This window comes from Macrobrachium rosenbergii, chromosome 56 (assembly GCF_040412425.1).
Source record: "Macrobrachium rosenbergii isolate ZJJX-2024 chromosome 56, ASM4041242v1, whole genome shotgun sequence".
NCBI classification, from domain to species: domain Eukaryota; kingdom Metazoa; phylum Arthropoda; class Malacostraca; order Decapoda; family Palaemonidae; genus Macrobrachium; species Macrobrachium rosenbergii.
The window spans coordinates 58753863-58770434 of record NC_089796.1 but is presented as its reverse complement, the minus strand read 5'-3'; the positions used below and the strand labels follow the sequence as shown (position 1 = coordinate 58770434).

The 16572-nt window shown below is 35.2% G+C and overlaps 1 protein-coding gene across 12 annotated transcripts in view; it reads left to right on the top strand.

The window, feature by feature from the left end:
• The window catches only part of LOC136836438 (uncharacterized), a 527535-nt gene that overhangs the window by 482999 nt on the left and 27964 nt on the right, over positions 1-16572 (top strand). For 7 of the 12 annotated variants that reach the window (XM_067100681.1, XM_067100680.1, XM_067100682.1 and 4 more), the window contains one exon: positions 10747-10821. The exons of the other annotated variants lie outside the window; for them this stretch is intronic. In XM_067100681.1, coding sequence (XP_066956782.1) covers positions 10747-10821 — 75 coding nt within the window. The remainder of the gene's footprint in view (positions 1-10746; positions 10822-16572) is intronic. 12 annotated transcript variants of the gene reach the window in all.

The window sequence follows — 16572 nt, the reverse complement described above, 5'->3', positions numbered from 1 at the left end:
AGCTCCAATCTAAGGCAGGACGACTGAATTGCAATTGAGAGTTATTAGAGTTTGGATAAATTACAATATTACTCATAACCTTCAGCGTATAATTGCGCTTTCCTCCATTTTTAGTTTTCTGGAAAAGAAAACTATTCAGATGGCTTTTTGTCTGTTCGTCTTCTCTCAAACCTTAAAAACTACGAGGCTAGAGGGCAAATTGAGAAGTTCAACAGCGAGGCACATTTACTGACCAAAGTATTAAAGTGATTAATATAACTGTTCTTAGATTCGGGACCTACCGTCCCGACTTTCTCAAGTATTAGAGTAATTTTGTGAAAGAATGAGCACTCTAGTGTATATATAAGATAATTGTGGGCTTTTAATATCATTAATTCGAATTCGTATTTGTCCTTCCTGACGTACTGAGGGATAGATATGTGTTTATTAATGACCACAATATTAGTATTATTCGATTTTACTCGTAATTTCGCCATGGGTGACACAAAAGACACATCTTTAAATTTAAGTAATGCAAAGGTAAAGACACTTTTATCATAAAAAAGCAAGTGGATACCTCGACCAACGCTTTAGAAAAAATCGTGAATCTAGATTAGAATTCGGATTCATTTGAAAATGTTATAAAAACTTTATTAAAACCTGCCAAAGATTTTTATGTTTTTGTAAAGAAAACTATTGTGATGGGTTAGTTGTCTGTCTGTCTGTCCACCCGCTTTCAGATCTCAGAAACTACTGAGGCTATAGGTTCTGCAAATTGCTATGTTGATCATCCAACCTCCAATCATCAAACATACCAAATTGCAACCCTCTAGCCGCAGTAGTTTTTATTTTATTCAAGGTTAAGGTTACCCATGATCGTGCGTCTGTCACCGCTGTAGGCCGTGGCTGAGAGTTTTATATAGCATTAAACGCTGTACAGAAAATTCGATTGCGCCTAAGAAGCTTCGGCGCATTTTTTACTTGTTTATTTATATCATCTGTCTGTAAAGTTCATCTCTTGGATAAAGACAGTGTATTTATATACATAAATGTTTGTGTTTTGGTGAACACGTGTGTATAGAGTACATATCCTCATTCAGTTTTTGCTTATATATAAACCAGAAGTGAGTGAAGTAATAAAATTTGTTACACTGAGTCCGTTCTGGTCAATCAGATCTTGAGGATATCGTCTTCATCTATAATCAATACTTTAATAGAAGGAACTTAAGATGGAAGATACCATTCAAATCCAAGGGCTGCTATGATAAGAGTCTAATAACCTTTAAACATTCAACGCGTCTCTTATCTGAAGGCCTCGTAGCGAACAATATATCACACACCTGATTATTAAATGACTTTGAATCACGCACTGAGACACCAAGACACAAGTGAGTTTATTCGTAGAACGGGACAGCATGACACAGCTGCTTCTTTTACGTACTTGTTGGTAATAAGTGCCTCTCTTATTACGATGAAACACAAGTCATCTGATTTTTATTGATTGTTCTTTTTATACGAAACGGGAAATTGTAAAGGAATGGCCTTGTAAAGACACTTTTATTTATTTATTTGAGCCGAACGTAATCAGTTCTGGGCGCAAGCCCACTTCACTAGTGTTAGAAAATAGGTGTCCGGATTTTCTAATTCCAGCGAATAAAATTCTTTCAGTCTGTATGTGCATAGCTTCAGTTTTCGACGGGCGTCTCCACGATATGGAAAAATTCCTTGAAATGTATTCTCAAAAGAAAGGTTTGAAAGAAATGACTGAGAAAAAAGTTATTATACCTGTTTTGTCAAAATACCATGAACTCCATTAGCTCATAACTCTGATTAAATACCCTAAATTGTATTAAAGTATATTTACACACAGTCATGACTGCTTTCTATCTTGCCGGTATAGTCAGATTGTTCACTTGGAAGTCGCACAGCTGAGACATGAGATAATTATGAATTCCCGAAAGTTATAGATCTTTGTTCCTGATACGTGTGAATTACGTATTCAGTCAAGATTAACCAGTGAGGCAAAAAACGCAGTGAAATCTTCAGAACTGACAAGAACCGTTTCATTAAAATTCTAAGCAAGGTCATGAAGTTTTGTTAAGTGTACGATGATGCATAGTGGATACACTTTTCTGCTTCTTCAGTATATTCGTATAAATACGCTATCATTCGATTTTGATATCCGTTTTTAGTAAAAGATAGTTATCGCAGATAGATAATACATTTAATTTTAATATTCTTTGGTAATAACAGTAATAAAAGCATCAGCACATAGGATGTACCATTATAGCATTCACCTGCGCGAAATCCAATGTTAAACGCAAGTAAATGTAAAGTGCTTTGCATTTTCTCACAGCTCCCTGCGTGTTGCCGAGTATTTAGGCGTGTATAATGGGAGTTCTTAATTCCAATACATTGATTTATGTTGGCACTGATGGAACTTGTGGGTGTTTAGCTGCTGAGGTATGTGAACTGAGGTTTGGTCCAGTCGTCATGGTTGGTTGCAGGCGTCCAGACACGCGAGTCTAATTCCTGTAGCTCCCAATGGAAAATTCCGTATTTTCATACAAGGTTTTGTGCTGAATTGGGCCTATAGAGTTGTTTCTTACGCTTGTTCTATTATTGCTCTCTCTCTTTCTCTCTCCAACCCTCCCCGTCTCTTTCCCTCTTTCTTCTCCCTAACACCCCCTCTACTCTCTCTCTCTCTCTTCTCCTAACACCCCTCTACTCTCTCTCTTCTCTCTCTCTCTCTCTCTCTCTCTCTTCTGTCACCTCTCATTTTCACCAACCCCTCATTTATACTGAAATGAGATATGATGAATTCGTAAAGTTACTAAGTCTACAAGGCACCAACTCTTTTTCACGTGCAAGAACCAGCCCCAGTTCAGGAAGCCTTCCACTTCACGCTCATTGGTGCCCATTGTCGCTAGTGATGCCTATCTTCACAGTGCTGATTTCTAGATTGTAAGTCACTTGTATACCAAGTTTGGTTGAAATTGTTCAATGCCTTTCAGGGTTATTCTGGCACATACACACATGCATACATACACCATTTTTATATATATATATATATATATATATATATATATATATATATATATATATATATATATATATAATGTGTGTGTGTGTAAGTGGATGTATGTATGTATGTGTGTATGCCAGAATAACTCTGGAATGCATTGAACAGTTTCAACCAAACTTGATGTACATGTGACTTACTATCCAGAAGTCAGCACTGGGGGGGGGTAAGACATCACTAGCAACAAAGGGCACCAAAGGGCATGTGGGTGAGAAGGACTTCCTTGAAATAGGGCTCGTTCTGCCCGTGAAACAGGGCTGGTTATGCCCGTAGGCTTAGTAACTTTACGAATTTATCATACCTCATTTCGGTATACATATGACTTACTATCTGGAAAAGAATACTGTGGGGTAAGACATTAGTGGCACCAAAGGGAGTGGGTGTTGGGAAGGGGTGACAGAGAGAGAGTGAGAGGAAGAGGAAGTGAAAGAGAGAGAGAGAGAGAGAGGGAGAATAGAGGGGGTTGTTAGGGAAAAGAAAGAGGGAAAGAAACAGAGAGAGAGAGAGAGCAGAGGTGGGTGTTAAGGAGAAGGAGAGAAAGAGACCGGGAGCATTGGAAAGAGAGAGTGAAAGAAAGGAGTGAGAGGGAGAGGAAGCGAGAGAGTGAGTGAGAGGGAGAGGAAGTGAGAGAGATAGAGTGAGAGGGAGAGGAAGTGAGAGAGAGAGAGTAGAGGGGGTGTTAGGGAGGAGAAAGAGGGAAAATGAGAGAGAGAGAGAGTTTATCGGTTGTCATTCAGTTATCCCGGGCAGTGCCGGTTGGTCAACTAGTGTGTGTGTGTAATTATATATATATATATATATATATATATATATATATATATATATATATATATATATATATATATATAATATATATATATATATATATATATATATATATATATATATATATATATATATATATATATATATATATATATATATATATATATATATATATATATATATATATATATATATATATATATATATATATATATATATATATATATATATATATATATATAATATATATATATATATATATATATATATATATATATATATATATATATGTGTGTGTGTGTAGATAGATAGATATATATATATAGAAATCATCAACACACAATCACGTGTGGAACAGAAATAAATTTCTGACTCACGCTGGGATCGAACCCAGGTCTCTCAGGTGGAAAGCAAGGGCGTTACCCACTGGCCCAAGTCTAAAAGAAGTTGGAACCTGAGAGCAACTGCACCCAAGGAATTACCTGGGCAAGCTAACTGCTTGCATACCAGCGAGTTTTCCCCAACTTCCTGACTCAGCAATGACCCAATAGACAACATTTCATTCGAATTATCCTTCTGGAGTGAATAAGATAGAAATCATCAACACACAATCACGTGTGGAACAGAAATAAATTTCTGACTCACGTCGGGATCGAACCCAGGTCTCTCAGGTGGAAAGCAAGGGCGTTACCCACTGGGCCATACAAGTCTAAAAGAAGTTGGAACCTGAGAGCAACTGCACCCAAGGACTACCTGGGCAAGCTTAACTGCTTGCATACCAGCGAGTTTTCCCAAACTCCCGACTCAGCAATGACCCAATAGACAACATTTCATTCGAATTATCCTTCTGAGTGAATAAGATAGAAATCATCAACACACAATCACGTGGAACAGAAATAATTTCTGACTACGCGTCGATATTAAAAGGATCGAACTCCAGGTCTCTAGCAGGTGGAAGCAGGGCGTTACCCACTGGGCCATACAAGTCTAAAAAAGTTGGAACCCGAGAGCAACTGACTTTTCATTACTCAGCGCTAACTGCTTGCATACCAGCTGATTTTCCCCAAGGTTTTCGACACCAGCAATGACCCAATAGACAATATTTCATTATCCCTTCGAGTGAATAAGAGAAATCATCAACACACAATCACGTGTGGAACAGAAATAATATATAATATATTGGAACCGAGAGCAATATATACCTGGGCAATAATATAACAGCGAAGTTTTCAACTTCCGCTCAGCAGGTAATAGACAATATTTCATTCGAATTATCCCTTCTGAGTGAATAAGATAGAAATATACAATCACGTGTGGAACATATATCAATATATACCGATATATATATATATATATATAGTTTTCCTGGTCGACGACTAGCACGATATTTATATCGATATATCAATATATGGAACAGAAATAAATTTCTGACTCACGTCGGTAACGCCTTGCTTTCCACCTGAGAGACTCTGGTTCGATCCCGACGTGAGTCAGAAATTTATTTCGTTCCACACGTGATTGTGTTGATGATTTATCTTATTCACTCAGAAGCGATAATTCAATGAAATGTTGTCTATTGGGTCATTGCTGAGTCGGGAAGTTGGGAAAATCATGGCTATATGCAAGCAGTTAGCTTGCCCAGGTAATCTTTGGGTGCAGTTGCTCAGGTTCCAAACTTTTTAGACTTGTATGGCCCAGTGGGCAACGCCTTGCTTTCCACCTGAGAGACCTGGGTCGATCCCGACGTGAGTCAGAAATTTATTTGTTCCACACGTGATTGTGTGTTGATGATTTCTATCTATTATTCAGAAGGGATAATTCGAATGAAATGTTGTCTATTGGGTCATTGCTGAGTCGGGAAGTTGTGAAAACTGGCTGGTATGCAAGCAGTTAGTTTGCCCAGGTAATTCCTGGGTGCAGTTGCTTTCAGGTTCCAAACTTCTTTTAGACTTGTATGGCCCAGTGGGTAACGCCTTTGCTTTCCACCTGAGAGACCTTGGTTCGATCCTGACGTGAGTCAGAAATTTATTTCTGTTTCACACGTGATTGTGTGTTGATGATTTCTATCTTATTCACTCAGAAGGGATAATCTGGAACGAAATGTTGTCTATTGGGTCATTGCTGAGTCGGGAAGTTGGGGAAACTGGCTGGTATGCAAGCAGTTAGCTTGCCCAGGTAATTCTGCAGTTGCCTCCTCAGGTTCCAAATTCTTTTAGACTTGTATGGCTCCAGTGGGTAACGCCTTTGCTTTCCACCTGAGAGACCTGGGTCTGATCCTGACGTGAGTCAGATATATATATATATATATATATATATATATATATATATATATATATATATATATATATATATATATATATATATATATATATATATATTTTATATTATATATATACAGTATATATATATATATATATATATATATATATATATATATATATATATATATATATATATACATATATATATAATAGCAATAACAACAATAAAGTAGTAAAATGAGGTCATTGGTGGTTATAATGGAATAAAGATTACAATATTAGACAGTTTATAAATAATACAACAAATAAAAACACGGACACAATTGTACGCTAACTTTGCTTATAGAGTTCTAGATGTATATTTATCCTACGACTTTCAAAAGCAGCGAAATTACATTTATTACGTATCAGATTCTTTGAATCAAGTGACATTTATTGAGGAAAGGCCTAGCATCTGCTAAGGGGCTCCAAATTATGGTGGAAGAGGCTCTTTCATACACATTTTGGCCCATTTAACTTCACTCAAAAGGGCGTTTTGAATGATTAATGGGTAGGTTCTGTTTCCTTTTTGGAGAATAGACTAGACAAAGCTGTTGATACTCATTGTATTGTCCACAGTGTTTTCAATAAACATATCTGTGTCACAGTTATGACTTAAAGTCTTTGTTAATGGTCCAAGAATGCTATCCTGGACAATATGGCACCTCCCAGTCTCTGGGGAAGCTGTCGTATCATGTTGACGCGTAATGAGCGGAGCGGTCGGTAGTCGTCTGGATAATTAGTTAAAAGTCATATCCCACAAAGCTCACGTCGCCTCTGTTAAATGTGTGCTGCTGTATACCTTTTATCTCTAGCTTTGCCCAAGATATAGAAATTAATTTGGAAATTCCTGTCTGCGATTCCTGAGGAATATCAACTTTTTAAACCCATCACAAAAGTCCCTCATGCGATGTTTTGAAAAATGGATTAAACTGAACATGGTCGATTAATTTTCTCTCAAAGTCAAGAGATTTTCCACAGTCGGTTCAGATTTCCCTCTTCTGGATCGGACAGCAGCGAGCACTGGAGAAGCACAAGTGAAGTATGGCCTTGGAAAACGCCGATATGCCTGACATCAAAGCGAGGGAGAGACAGAGATGGCAGCGGAGCTTTTCAAAATTGACAGATAAAGTAAAGCAGAAATGTGACATGACAAGAAATTGCCTCGACATCATGTTGAATAGCCAGCCATTCAAGAAGTGATTATTGAGATCTTTCGCTTTCCTCGATACAGGAGTCGTCTTTTCTAGTGCTGATTTTCTTGAGTGTTCTTAATGCAAAGATTTCCTTGTCAGAGCTTTTTTCATAAGTAAGAAACTGGATTTTGATGCAGCTACTGCTATGAGCAATTTGTAAGCCTTGGAATAAGAGCTTTTATTTGTTTGTTCGTTTTTACTCATATCTTTTGTCAGTTTTTTCACTAGATTTTTCATTTTTGTAGGAAATTGAGGTAGAAATATGATGCGAGCCTTGGTCTGAATCATGTGATGACTGATGATATTGAATATTTTCCAGTTGATCGTATTTTAGATAAAGATTTTGTTATTATCGCCAAGGACTCAAGTTTATGATATGGAGACAGGTAAATTTAAGCATTCAATACATGTAAATATTTGAACACTGACTTGTTCCATGCTCAAGTGTGCACGTAAGGAAATCATAAGATGATGACGATGGAAGGAAAAACATTTTTTAATATTGATGTCGTACAGATGAGAGATGATTGTGTATGTATCACATTTTGCTGGACAAAATTATTTTCCTGAAAAAAAAATTGAATCTTATAAATGGCTCCTAATCTGTTATTTCCATGGATCTGAAAAATATATATATAAAAAGGCATCTAAGAAGAATTGGAAGTACTCGAAAAATATTATTAAGAACCACTAGGATAGCCATGAATTACATTTATGCATGGGAGAGTGAAATGATTATATAGGGCAACACGGTTACTTTTCTTTTGCATGAGAGCAGCAACATACCAGAAGTTGTTACGCTGTAACTTACAGTACATTGTTTCGAGCAACAGAATAATCCTTTTCATTGTCAAATTTATGTTGGTCAGTCTGAGTTGATATGCACATGACAAAGATGCCAAAGAAGGAAGAATGTTGATGGGGGGAGCGGGGGGTGCGTTTTGTACGAGATACTATTCAGTATATGCGTACTTGTAAAACAAGTTTATCGTGTATGATATCGGCCTCATTAGTCTTCGATTTTGATCACCCGAGAGCTTTATTGACTAGGTTTTAATGTTTCGGTCTATATATATATATATATATATATATATATATATATATATATATATATATATATATATATATATATATATATATATAATGATTGTTTGAACAATGTTATATTATTGTTCCCTGACACTGTGCTTAGGCGTTGGAATGGATATCCTTACAACACTAACGGTATATTGTACTGCTCCCAAATCTAAATTTGAGAGCCATCAAAAAATAATTTGGTAACTTGACTGAGCTCATCGAATTGGCAGTTATCATCATTTTCCTTTTCGTATTCCGCACTTTGTGTGTTTTATTTCCTTCGCGGAATGTTGTTTCATAGGTAGCATCTCCATCAGAAGCGCTATGAACTCGTCGTCCATTATGAAGCGTACCTTTCACATTTAAAAAAAAAAAAAAAATCAATATCATATCTACGAGGAGTTAAAGGTGAAATCCAATAAGTAATTTTTGGTTATCTAAAGCTGCACAGGTATACACTCATCACAAAATCGACGTGCAACAATTAGTATATATTCCTCATTAGGGATAAGCATGTTTGCTACTTAGGCTGACAGGTTCGGGTACCCGGGTAGGTTTATGATCGAAAAGAAGGTAACAAAACTTTTTTGGTAAGTATAATTTGTTAGGTGAATAATTTAGGCATACCTGCTTTTAAAAATTTGTAATTATATATTTCGGGTGGTCACTTCGTTTTTACGAATATCATTACGTTGAATTTCAGACCAGTTAACTATTTCTTCTCTATTGAATGCTTAAACTCTGAGTTTTGTGTCGTTTTTGACTTGGTGTGATTCTTATTATTATGTTAACCTCCAGTAATCACCTGCTTGTTATAATACTGATAACTTTATTTTGCTTTTATTAAAATTATTATTGCCTCTAGCCATTGGAACTGGCCCATGTAAAAGGTTTATTTTCCCCTCTTCGTGTGCTCTCTCAAAGTTTTTCGTACAGATTTCTGCTAAATATATAATTATCAGAGTATTCTGGACACCGACAACACTACAGAGAGAAATCCAGTCTTATGTTTCCCGGGGAAATTCCCCTCAACATGATGCAGGGAACTGTATACAACTAGCCTATATATTGTCCAGACTACATTCCTTTCTACCCCTTAAGTAGACATGTATTTTGCTAGATCGTAAACCTTATCCTTTCAAAGTCACCACCCTTTTTTTTTTATGATGTTCATCGGTTAGCCAGGCCTTTCAGACATTTTATAGGGTGAAAATGTGTCACAATTTTCTTGTATAATCATAACGTCTGTTTTTTGATGGGAGGCATTACATATTTTGGACAATTTCTACCAAGATTTCTTTAAAATGGCATGGCATGGATTTTTATAAAATGTAAACGTGTATGGTCGTCACAGTTCACTGCAGTTTCAGTTATGTTCTTTAAATTAATCTTTACCAACACAATATGTTTGTGTAATTTTGTATTTTTACATGGTTTGTGTCACACTGAGATTTTGCTATTCAGTTTTTCCTGCAGAAATATCCTCTTTCCGTAACGTTAACTTATTTATACTTTGACCACTGATCTCGTACAGCTCTCTCAATGTTAGTTCATTTGGTGTCAGCGAAGGACTCATTGGCAAGTGGACTTTCACCATAAACATTTTCAAGGGCGATAGTACTGGTTGAAGTGAAGATGCATTATGGCATGGATTCACTATCTCTTGACTTACTATCTTCTCCTCTTATGATAGAATGGTTGATCTCATTGTTCTAAGATTAGGGGTCATAACATCAGGTGGGAGAGGAAGTTAAAGAAATATCTTCCAAAAATGAAGGTTATTTTTCCTGTGATTGGTTTCCTTGGTATATTAACATTAGCAAGTATTACTTCTAAGTATGCCAGTACATATCAGTAGTTAGTGATGTAACTTATAATTTGCAGTTTAAGCTACAAATTAAAATGTTTGGAACTGTCCTTTGGCAATTCTAATCATATTTTCTTTGCTTCGGTTAAAATTTTCCTTTATAATTTGACGTTAGATGAAACTATAATTTCAAAAAATGAGCATTCACATAAAGACACTTTTAACCCATAGTTCTTTGCTTTTGTGTAGTGTGATTCATTGTTAGAAGTAGAATATTTGTATGAATAAATCGTTATGGCGCCTTGCTCGTGTAAATATGCTTTTATTTCTGGACAAATTGCTTACTTGTGCACAGTAATATGAATGAAACTTGAAAATAAACAACGTTTCAGGCTATTAACTGGTTTTTAAGGAACATTCTCTAAAACGCTTCACCATTTCTTTTGATTTAACATCGGAAAATTGAATTTCTTATTTTGCCGGAGGTTGTATATCATTTATCTTAAAGAATTTCGCTTCCTCATGTCCTTGCAATTTTAGGTCCAAGGTGATGACGTGGTGCCTTATAGTCATGACGGAGATGAAGATGATGATGATGATGATGAGGGAGAATTTGTAAGTTTGTTCTTCATAACTAGACATGCATTTAGGCTCGATTCATTCTTAGTGCATTTCCCTTTACCCCAAATATCAAAAAAGCAAAATGTGAATTGTGCATGAACTGCTTTGACGCATGGGAGTGGACTGAAACACCAAAAGAACCAGATTTACTTTTATTCAGTGAGATATATTGATTTACGCAAAACCAATTCAACCTTTCCCTGGTAATAGTTTAGAGGACTCGAGAGCCGCTTAAGCCAGGGGGAATGTATTGATAACTTTTAAAAATCATTTTCGTCAACTGGAGTCTTATTCAGCTTCATGCGGAAAGGTTCCACGTTAATTCGTGTTATTCTAGAATAAATCGCATTATTGACTATTTTAAATGGAAAATGTTAACATTTATCGACCAACTTTACCCTTGGTTTAAGCGATCCAGACATTCCCACCAATATCAGAATCAAGCAACCACTGGCAGCTGTTCGACCATGTTGTTTTATAGTTGCCACATGCAACCATTTGAGCAGATCCGTTGCATGTCAATATTAAGAATAATAATTTGCATTGTACATCAATTCTGAGCCCTTTTAGAAGTGTATTTGAATCGTATAGCCTAGCTGTTTTACTGAATTTTCCACACAGCTACTACTGTTGCTTGCTGTTTATTCGGTGCCCATTCAGTAAAAATTAGCTATACCTTTATTTTTGTATTTTAGTCTCTAGTAGTCTAAAATCAGTTTTCAAATTCCCTGCCGTTTTTCAGTGTCCTGAGTGGCGATATTTTCTCGATTTTTTAAACATGTTATTTTAATATGGCTGAATTTCTTGCTATGGTACTTAACATGCCTGAATTTTTTCCAGGACCAGTTTTTACATAATTATTTTTATTAGTTTGAAGTTTGATCCTTTCCATTTCTTAAGCCTTATGAATTGCATTTCCAACCTCTGAAATTTGTTGCTTTAACTTTTCTACGTTTTTAAGGCATTGCGTTATCATTTTTTCGGCGCTATTGCATTTCTTTTATTACTATTGAAGTGTGAATTCTTCATAACTGAATGACCAAGTCTTGTTTATCGGTCATCATAATGTGACGTATAAAGAGGAGAATGATACACTCTTCTTGGCAACAATAGAGAGTATAGAGCAAAACGTAAGAGCTGTCTCTTTCATTTTTTTGTAGTTTCATGTCTGCAATGTTGCATTTTGATTTTATATTTTTTTCCTTTTAGATGACAATAGATATAGCTCGTTGTTCGTGTAGAACATATTTGAATTGTAAAATTATATTTTAAGGGTAAATAGGTATATTCCTTTTTTTAAAGGAAATCTTGTATAATCCAAGGAAGCATTTTCTCCGGATAGAAATGTAAACAAAATCTCCTTTTTTCTGTCATGATATAATTAAGTTATTATCCGGAGGAAATGCTCGTTTTTTAACGTCTAAGGCATCTCGACCTTTCTGAATGAATACTCTAAAGTAGATTAGCTAAACTTGATGTGCGCTGTTTATCTTCGCCCTTTTCTCCATCTTCAAGGACTACAAGTTTGTATACTTTGTTTATTACCTCCTATCGATATACAGTACATAAACACCGCATTGATACATTCCTATAAAAACAGGAAAAAAAGTGTATCTGTCATGCCTACTGGGATCGTCTGCACACTTGCTCTCGCCAGAAATGTGCATTGTGATTATCCGGTGTTAGTCAGTGCTTATACATGATAAGGTTTCTGGGAGATAGTGTGCCCGAGGGTGATTCAAACCCTTCACCATCACTTAATTGCCTCAATTTTAGCTTTAGCCCAGAGTCCAAGAACAAGCATCAAGTGTCACATTGCATCTTAATAGATACTGGAATTGTAATAACCTTAGCCTTATACATTAGAACTTCACTAGCTCCACTTTGACTTTAGTTATTGACACACTCCTGTGACCTTGCTTAGAAACACTTTTCTGCAGAAGTTACCTTAATGGAAGAACACCTACCTGCTTTTTAATGACGCGACCCTCATACATAGAGAACATTCACCTGCCTCATCTGTCATTCGAACTATAGTGAAAACTGCCTGCGTCAGAGATCATCCGCCAAAGTGGCCGAATATTTGAACCAGCAACGTTCCGCCCATTTCACACCTCATTACCCTTGCACCAACACACTTGTATATAGTCTTCCATCTCACTGGATATCTGTAATTTTTTTTTTTTTTTGTTACTTGTATTTATAATGAGATGAATATTGTATCATTATTCTGCAATAGTTTTAAATTACAGGATGTTCATTTTTATGTCAGTGAAAACTATATATATCAGTAGTAACAATATAGAGAATTTTTCGGTGACTACACATTTTCTTAGAAAATACCAGATGACTAATAGTTTTGGATTCTATTATTTTTTTTGTATCTTACTTAATGTGTTTTATTTCGCTTTATCCATAACACAAAACTCCTAGGTTGAAGACATCTACGCAGTATCTCACAGTTACAGTGATTATGTAAGTTACTTAAAACACTTTTATTGCTTTTGTACAAAGGCAAGACATCTATGTACACGCTGTTCTTATATATATATTTATATATATATATATATATATATATATATATATATATATATATATATATATATATATATATGTTTATGTATGTATATATACATAGATATACTGTATATATATATATATATATATATATATATATATATATATATATATAATATACACACACAAGCGAACGGGGCTGCTAGTCCCTAGAACAAACAGTTTTGGAACAAGTGATCCTCATGTTTTTATGGAGGAAAAAAAGCTTACAAACATATTTATGGAAGTATTTTCCGTGGCAGACAATTTCCTTGACCTGAAGCATGGCTATCCATATAAATATTAGCTTGGATGGTTGAACTGGTGAATCCATGACTTCAAAAGTGATTGATGCCAAAGCTTAGTGTTCTCTTCATATTGACTTGCGCAGTCTGGCCATTTTAGTAGACTTTAGAATAGTTGGTATCGTAGCCCAAGTAAAGGGAATAGCGTCACAAGGATTTATGTGGCGTAGTTAAGTAATAAAGGGAATAAGGTCACAAGGATTTATGTGGCGTAGTTAAGTACGAGTACAAAATGCAGAGAAAGGTATTGATTAGGGTTTCTGTGAGCCTAACTAATATATGAACTAAACCAAAATATTTTCTAGGATGTAATTATCTAGCTATGTGCTTCTAGTAGTTAATTTCAAAGGCAAAAACAAGAATGCCGTAAGTCGTCTTAAATACGTAAAAAGAAGTATGAAAACTACAAATTCTAAATTTGTTATGAATATCGTATAACATCTGTACTGGTTGTGTTAATGAAGATCCAACTTACAAAAATATATCTGGTAGATGATAGTTTTAGAAGTGAGAACTTGAAGAATATGCTTTAAGGTAAGTTCAAATTGAGAGAGGAATAATGGAAACTGAAAAGGCTTAGTAATTAATAAGCAAGCTCCAGAAATTAGACCAAATTATTTGAAATATGGTACAGCTATGTTTGGATAGAATAAAGAATGCATCTAACGGAGAGAAATCTTATAAATCTAGAATCTTCATAGTTTTCTTGATGTTTCAATTATTGATACGGGTGTGTCTAAAAGGACTTGGAAAAGATCCGACAGAGTGAGGTACTAAGCTAAATTTTTTGTATTCTGGTTAAAAAATCCCAAAACTTTGCGCAGATCCACTCACAGACAGAGACAGACTAATTGAGTCTAAGCGAGAAGGCATTTTGGAGCCTTTCGAAATTCAAGGCAAAGATCATCTGAATATTTTTTAATCCGACTCCATTCACACAAAAATTGCTCGTATGCAATACAGGAGGAAAGTAAAATTGGCCACCAGGGAATTATTCTGTAATGTTCCAAAATCACTTTACCCAATGTATTATTATTTCCACAATTCATAATGAGTACATTTTCTTATGAAACAAGGCAAACGGCATGGACTTGCATTGGAACATTTTAACAAATTCTATGTATGTCTACATAAGGAAAACGAAAAAGAGAGCTAAGGAAATCGGTGCCAATAGTGAAATTTGATCATCTGTACATATATAATGTATATATATATATAATATAATGTGTGTAATTTAAAAAAATAAGTGAATAACAGCTTAAAATGAACCAAATTAGATTGCTCTTGAGCATACCCTCAAGCAAAAGAGCTAAACTCCTAGTACAAAAGCTATGGCACATCCCAAGATTTGAGAAAAATGGTAAAAGGCACTAAATATTTTAGTAAAATAAGCAAAACATAACTACAATGAGTAGGCGAGATCCCCTGACTACTTGCAAAGATGTCTGTAGTCTGAAACTGCTCGTCCCTGTAGACTCATAGTGACACCGAGATATGAACAGTACTGGAATGATTTAAAAGACCAATCTGAAAGATATTATTCAGTTACACTCCATTCTTAGTTGTTGACAGGATGTTTACAGATTCCCCTGGTATGTCAAAAATCCAAATACAAGAGGATTGCAATAGGGTGAAGTTATTTTGTCTAATAACAACTTTCCTTGAGCCTACCAGCTTTCATTAAACTCAGAATTGACTGAGCGAAGATACAGTACATTATTTTGCATTGTAGCCATTCGTTCAAGGTCATAAGCAGACGGCATAGGCCATATGCGAAACCCAGTTGCTTTGGGCATTGATTAGTTTTGATGAAGAAGAGCTCACCAGTTCCACTTAATCAGCTTTTATCCCATGAATTTTTCTTTCTTCATATCAGTTATATGTTGTCACGGAAATGTCTTCATGCAGCACATACGGATGTATTTCCATCCCTAAACATGACTTAGTTTACTGCCACAAACTATAGATATATGCCATCGTTGCTGTAAATAGTCACCCAACGATGTAATGTAAGTTGATCCATACAGTTGACATTGGATCATTTCTATTTCTGGAAATAAAAAATGGGAAATAGTTAAGTATGCAGTTGAACATTTATTGCCATACAGATGCAACTGAATTAAGATTTTACAGCCTGCATCTCACAGTAGGGTTCGTGTGCAAAGACATTTTTAAAACAGACCCAAGTAAAACATTTTAAAACATTGTCCAATTCTTGTTGATCAAGGAGACATTTCTCCTGGGTAGAAATCATAAAATGTTTATACAAATCTCAGATTTTTAAAGTGACAAACTTGACACTTAACCATTGATAAAAGGACCCAACATAACCTCAAAGATGTAAAGTAATCCCATATAACATAAAGGTAAAAAGTTTGAAATACTACCCAGAGAAAATGCTTAGTAGTAAGTTAGTATGTACATAAAGGCTATAATGTTGTTTGACTAGTATGTCAAGGTAATGCAAAATGTAGTGTAATCACAATGTATCTCTTAACTTGATACATGAATATTTTGTTTAAATTATTTTTTTTAAGGTTATAATTCCCTACATGTATTCATGAGTTACGAAGATACTCTAACATAGTTCCTCACATAGTTTTTGTTCAACCCTTCAACTAAATGTGGTCTACCATTTGAACCTCTTATTAGTACAGGATACGGGCTGCAATTATGAAAGTTTCAACTTTTTCAGTTTTAGTACACTCTTCCTAAATTTTTGTACCTCAGTTAATTTTTCTATCTTGAAATTATTTAGATTAACTACGATGAAAGTTTTGACCAAAAGAGTTCTGAATAAATGAAGATAATGTTGTTTATTATTATTATTTTTGTGGGATCTAATGTGTGTACTTATTGTGTTCACAGTGATACATAATATATT